At 37.0% G+C, this 6372-nt stretch overlaps 1 protein-coding gene across 1 annotated transcript; it reads right to left on the bottom strand.

The window, feature by feature from the left end:
• Positions 1-4604: 4604 nt before the first annotated feature.
• On the bottom strand, positions 4605-5202 carry LOC139107738 (zinc finger CCCH domain-containing protein 10-like). Its single transcript, XM_070665554.1, has 2 exons — positions 5181-5202; positions 4605-5089 (listed from the first exon to the last, which is right to left on the bottom strand). The coding sequence occupies exons 1-2, from the start codon at positions 5200-5202 to the stop codon at positions 4605-4607; spliced, it is 507 nt and encodes a 168-aa protein (XP_070521655.1).
• Between the last annotated feature and the right edge of the window lie 1170 nt (positions 5203-6372).

The following is a 6372-nucleotide window of genomic DNA, read 5'->3' as shown; positions in this document are numbered from 1 at the left end:
TTTGAAAATCAACGAACAAAAGCCAAAAATTTATTAGAAATCATACATTCTGATTTAAATGGTCCCCACCAGACAATAGGTATAAATGGAGAAAGATATTTTCTAACTTTTATCGATGACTTTAGTAAAGCAGCAAGAATTTATACAATTAAATCTAAATCGCAAGTATATGATTGTTTTGTTGATTATGTAAATAATATTGAAAATTTAACTGGCAAAAAAATAAAAAAATTAAGATGTGACAATGGAAAAGAATATATTAATAAAGACATATTTAATTTTGCAAGAAATAAAGGATTCATAATAGAGCCGTGTCCACCATATGTTCACCAATTAAATGGCACAGCTGAGCGTTATAATAGAACCATAATGGATATGGCAAGATGTTTGTTAACTGAATCAAATTTAAGTAAAAAATTTTGGCCTGAAATAGTTAGAACTGCGTCATATTTGAAAAATAGAACCTTGTCAAATACAGAAATTAAAAAAACACCTTATGAAATTTTAACGGGAATAAAACCAGACATTAAAAATTTGCGTTTATATGGAAGTAAAGTCTTTGTAAGGGTACCGGAAGAAAAGCGTAACTCAAAATGGGACCGTAAAGCAGACCTTGGTCTATTATTAGGATACGAAAATGTAGGATACAGAGTTTTAATAAATAATAAAATAACAATTGCTAGACATGTAGATATAATAGAAGATGAAGAAAATTTAATTGGATTTAGTAATGATGAGAATAACGTTGCTTGCGAAGAAGAAGATAATAATTTAGGTAATGACACAATTATAATTAGTTCCGATGAAGAAATGGATTTAAATCAAAGCTTTAAAAGACAGAATGAAGTAAGGAAATCATCAAGAAATAGGAAAAGACCAGATAGATATGGTGACAATATTGCGACAGATTTTGTATATGTAAATTATGTAAGTGCGGACAGTCCTCTCAATTATAATGATGCTATAAACTCAAAGGAAGCAGATGGCTGGAAACAAGCCATGGATAAAGAAATAGAGTGTTTAAAGAAAAATAAAACATGGAATTTAGTTTCGTCACCATCAAATAAAAAAATTTTAAGTGTAAAATGGATATATACAAAGAAACCAAATAATTTAAAAAAGGCTAGACTAGTAGTTCGAGGATTTGAACAGGAAGAAAACTTAGAAGACATATATTCACCCGTTGCAAAGATACAAACATTAAAACTTCTATTAAGCTATTGTTGTCAAAATAAATTATCTATATTTCAGATGGATGTTGAAACAGCGTTCTTAAATGGTAATATCAAATCCGAAGTATATATTAAGCAGCCACAAGGTTATGAAGACGGAACAGAAAATGTATGCAAACTAAATAAGGCTTTGTATGGGTTAAAAGAAAGCCCAAGATTATGGTATGAGTGCTTGAATAATTACTTAAGTAAACTAGGATTTGAAAAAAGCAACAATGATTATTGTCTTTATATATTAAATTGTAATAATGATAAGATATACTTAATAGCGTTTGTGGATGATTTACTAATTTGCGGAAAAAACTTAACTAAAATAAATCAAATTAAAGAAGAATTATCTAAAAAATTTATGGTAAAAGATCTTGGAAAAATAAAAATGTACTTAGGAATAAATATTATATATGATTTAAATAATAATAAAATGACACTAGATCAATCTGATTATATAGAATCACTTGCAAAAAGATATAATATAGAAAACTCAAAAACATTCCAAACTCCAATGGAACAAAACTTAAAGTTAGAACCAGCACAATCAGTAAATACAAGTATTAAATATAGAAATATAATTGGAGCATTACTGTATATAAGTACCGGTACAAGAGCTGATGTAAGCTATAGCGTTAATTATCTTAGTCGCTTTCAAAATTCATATACAGAAACACACTTTAAATATGCCCTGAGAATTTTAAAATATTTATACCAAACAAAAAATCTCTTGGTAGTACCAAGTTTAAGAAATTTAGAAATTTGTTAAAAATTATATAATTATTTTCTTTTTTAAAGTATAAATTTAAGGAGGAGTGTTAAAATATATGCGCTTTAAACAATAATTATAAATTTAACTTTAAATAAGATTGAATCAATTTACAAATAAATAATTCTAAGTAGACCGGATACGCTACGTGACTTTATGTCAATTAGATAAGCAAGGGAATAAACCTCTTAAGACAAAGGTCCGGGAAGCCCCTTTCTGTCCCAAAGATAAAACTAATATCGGGACTGCCTCACTTGAAAAAGAGTCGTCGTCGGGTACAGACGTGTTACATTTTGAAACCTCCTTAAATTCAGTTCTGTATTCTTTTATGTTATTTCACGTTATTTTATAACGAGTGTGTAAAACCAAAGTTAAATATATATATATCAGTGTTTGCGAAATAAAGAGTTTTTATTACAAAATTATCCACGCATCTCAGAAATAATTTTTACAATATTCATTTTTGTATTATATTTTCATTTTTTTGTATTATATTTTCATTTTTTATTATTAATATATTTTATACATAAAAATAAAATATGTTTTTTAAGAAAATATTTTCAATCTTATTTAATACCATATACCAATTTTTATTTTCTTCATATATTTATTTTATATTATATAGTCACTTTTATGTATTCATTTTTTTTTTTTTTTTTATATTTAAAAGTAATTGTACACAAGTTTATTAATTGTAAGTTTTTTTAATCATTAAAATATATTTTATACATAAGAAATAAAATATGTTTTTAATATAATATTTTCTATCTTATTTAATACCAAAAAAATTATCATACAAACTGTAACGGGAAAACTACGTTATCTCGCGGTTTCGGTGTCGGCTTACCGACCTAGCGATTTACCGACTCGCGAAAATTGGCGGTACCGGTACCATAAGGAGTATTGCGTCGGCGCGGTTGGCCTGGCAACGGGCCCGTTCGCGAGTCTCGGGGCAGTCGTACAAGGACCGAGGTGCGAAACTCTGCGACGGGACCGACGACGAGACAGTGAGGAGGCTCTCGCCGACTTCGTCCATAAATTTTCCGCCCAGGGAGGGCTTGAGTGCTGTCGCCGACGTCGATCATGAATTTTCCGCCCGGCGGGACTAACGACAAGGGAGAGCGACCGGCGAGCTGCTGAGCACGCGGGTATCACGTGCCGTACCGTGAGTGCCGTTTCGTGACGAAGGGCCAGGAGTCGCCCGGTACCGGATAAGTAATTTTGTTTTTAACAAACAGGTTCCGGCCAGGGGCTGGCCATCTTGAGCCACTGTTTTTTTTGGGAGAAAATCGGCGAGGAGCTACCGATCACGTGACCGGCACGGGGTGCCAGCGCAAGCACCGCAGCAGAGGAGAGTTGAGGACGGCGACGACGGATACCGCCGCGCCGCGGGACTATACCGGCTCTTTTTGAGTACCCCCAACCACCGAGGGAAAGCTGCAATCGGCGGAGTGCCGTGTTCATCGCAACGTGGGACGTCGAATCGTGATCAGCACGGAAGACGGCGTGCGGCGGGTATTTGCGTGCGTGCTGCGTGAGGCCCCGGGGTAAAGGGGGTGGTTTCGAAAAGAATTCGGGGCTGTCGTGACACGCCCGGCGCGCGTGCTGGGAAAATTTCGGAATCCGGCCTGTTCTCGGAGGGGTACCCGGGGGCGGGCAATGTATCGCCGCGTGCCGACAACCCCGGCTTCTTCTAGCGTTCCGTGCGTAAATCTTTACCGTTGCGTCGCGTATTTTCTTGCGTTTATCTTTACCGTTGCGTCGCGTATTTTCTTGCGTTTATCTTTACCGTTGCGTCGCGTATTTTCTTGCGTTTATCTTTACCGTTGCGTCGCGTATTTTCTTGCGTTTATCTTTACCGTTGCGTCGCGTATTTTCTTGCGTTTATCTTTTCCGTTGCGTCGCGTATTTTCTTGCGTTCCGTGCGTTTATCTTTTCCATTGCGTTGCGTATTCTTTTGCGTTCCGTGCGCATACCTTTCCGTTGCGCTGCGTATTCTCTTGCGTTCCGTGCGCATACCTTTCCGTTGCGCTGCGTATTCTCTTGCGTTCCGTGCGCATACCTTTCCGTTGCGCTGCGTATTCTCTTGCGTTCCGTGCGCATACCTTTCCGTTGCGCTGCGTATTCTCTTGCGTTCCGTGCGCATAACTTTCCGTTACGCTGCGTATTTTCTTGCGTTCCGCGTGTATCTTCCCGTAGCGTTGCGTATCTTGATTTGTGCTAAATTATAGCCGGTGCTAAGTGTGTTATTTGCGTTCCTGGCAGAGTCGCGGGTTCATCCCCGACTTTGATAAAGGCAATTTAAGAATTTTGAAATGTTAATTTTGTTTTCCCCAAAAATTAAACAGAAGGAAAAATTAATTTAGCACAAAACATAAAAAAATTCAATTAAATTAAAAATTAAATTAAATTAAAAATAATACAAGTATAAAAAAAAAAAAAAAACATAATCATAAAAATACATAAAATTACATTAAAAATTACATTAAAAATTACATTAAAAATACCTTTAAAATTACATTACATACAATCAACGCAAAAACGACAGAAGCAAAACAACATAAGTAAAACAACATAAGCAAAAAAAATACAATATACGCAAAAAACAACATAAGCTAATGCAATTGTTCGTAACTAGCGACGGATCGGCATACCGGGCACACAACCGTAAGCATAGTGTACGGACGCGGGGGGCCTTGGCACTTTAGGGCACACGTGTAGCAATACACGTGCCCGCAACTGGACGCCCCGAACGTGTCTAACACAATTTCGCCGCAGCACACTATGCACTCTAGTTTTTCGTCGTGCCCGATATGCCGACGTTGGCAGTCCGTCCTGTTGCACCTGCCGGCCTTGTAGTCCCCGCAGATGATGGAATTCTGCAGGGTGCGTCCAACTTCGTAGCGTAATTTCGCTGACGATAATCCGGTGGCCTCGTAACGAGCCTGCTCCACACTCGTTACATGCAAGAATCTGCATTGCGCGTTTGTGCACTTCTTATTTTGGTAATTGAAACAATACCTGTAAGGGTGCACAAACGCGCAATAACTGTTCGAGCAGGCTCCTCGCTGGAAGTCGCGGCAGAGCTGTTGTTTTTGAGCTAAAAACATAAAAATACATATTATATATTATTTTATAACAGATTAAATTATTTTTCTAAAAATTATTATAAATTCTATTATAATACATACCTGGTTCCCCAAAATATGCCATTTTTACTATAAGTTTTCTTCACTGTCAAAACTTTCTTCAAAAAGAGCTCCTGCACCAACGGATGTGAGATTGAGAATGAGGCATGGTCACATCGTCGTCGTCGTCGTCGTCGTCGTTCTCATCAATAAACAAAGAAAATAGACGCCGGGCCAACGAAAACGAAACGTGATACAAAAGATTCCAGACGCCAAAGATTTTTGTCGCATAGGCGTGTAGAAAGAATCGTCCATATCTAACGAAAACATCTTGAAACGATTACTAGAAAAGCATGAACGACACTTGACCAAGAGAAAAACGCAAAAAGATTTTTTACAACGTTTGAAGCCCATACAAACGCAAAAGATTTTTTGACCACACGGGTATATAGAAAAGAATCTAGCGATAGCATGTTACGCATCTGCAAACGATAACTAAAGAATGCGAGTGAGAGCGTGAAAGGGTGTGAGCGAGAGCGCGAATGGCACTTGAACGAGAAAATACAATTTTATATTTTAACGATATTATCTTATACAATCGATATAATGCGAGCAACGATGACGACGACGACGACGATGATGATTGCAATGAAGACGCCGGTGACGTTGGCTTTACGCAAAATTGTCCTTCTGTAATATTAAAATTTTACGGCTACTATTTGTACGAATAAAAATATTTTTATTTTATTTATCTTTATACTTACCCATTTACGGATTACATGAATCGCACAGCTCTTCGATGATTGTCTTGGGCAAGGAATCAATACCACATGAGCGATTGACAAACACGACATGAGCGATTGATAAACACGACATTAGCGAACCTATTAAAATTTTTTCTTATCGTAAGAATAATAAGAAGAGGAAAATACACTCGAGCCGACAGTTGTGCATCCTCATAGTGTCAACTTTTGTTTAATATTATATTTCAAAGCGGCATACTACGCATGAAAACTACGAGTCGTAGTCGATGGTGACAAACGCGTGAACGAGAACGAGAGGGAACGATAGGCGGCGCGAACAAGTGCGAGCGAAAGACAACGATGGGCGCGCAATCCTTTGCGATCCGCCGCCCGCCGCTCGCCGCCGACGCCTTGACTAAGACTCGCGTGAAAAATGGGTAATATATTTTAACGCATATTCATAAAATAAATATATAATTTTGTAATCGGCACGTATCATTTTTAATCGCTTC

The sequence above is a fragment of the Cardiocondyla obscurior genome, linkage group LG13, assembly GCF_019399895.1.
Source record: "Cardiocondyla obscurior isolate alpha-2009 linkage group LG13, Cobs3.1, whole genome shotgun sequence".
Taxonomy (NCBI): Eukaryota; Metazoa; Arthropoda; class Insecta; order Hymenoptera; family Formicidae; genus Cardiocondyla; species Cardiocondyla obscurior.
The sequence above is the reverse complement of the archived record's forward strand: the minus strand, read 5'-3'. Positions and strand labels throughout refer to the sequence as shown.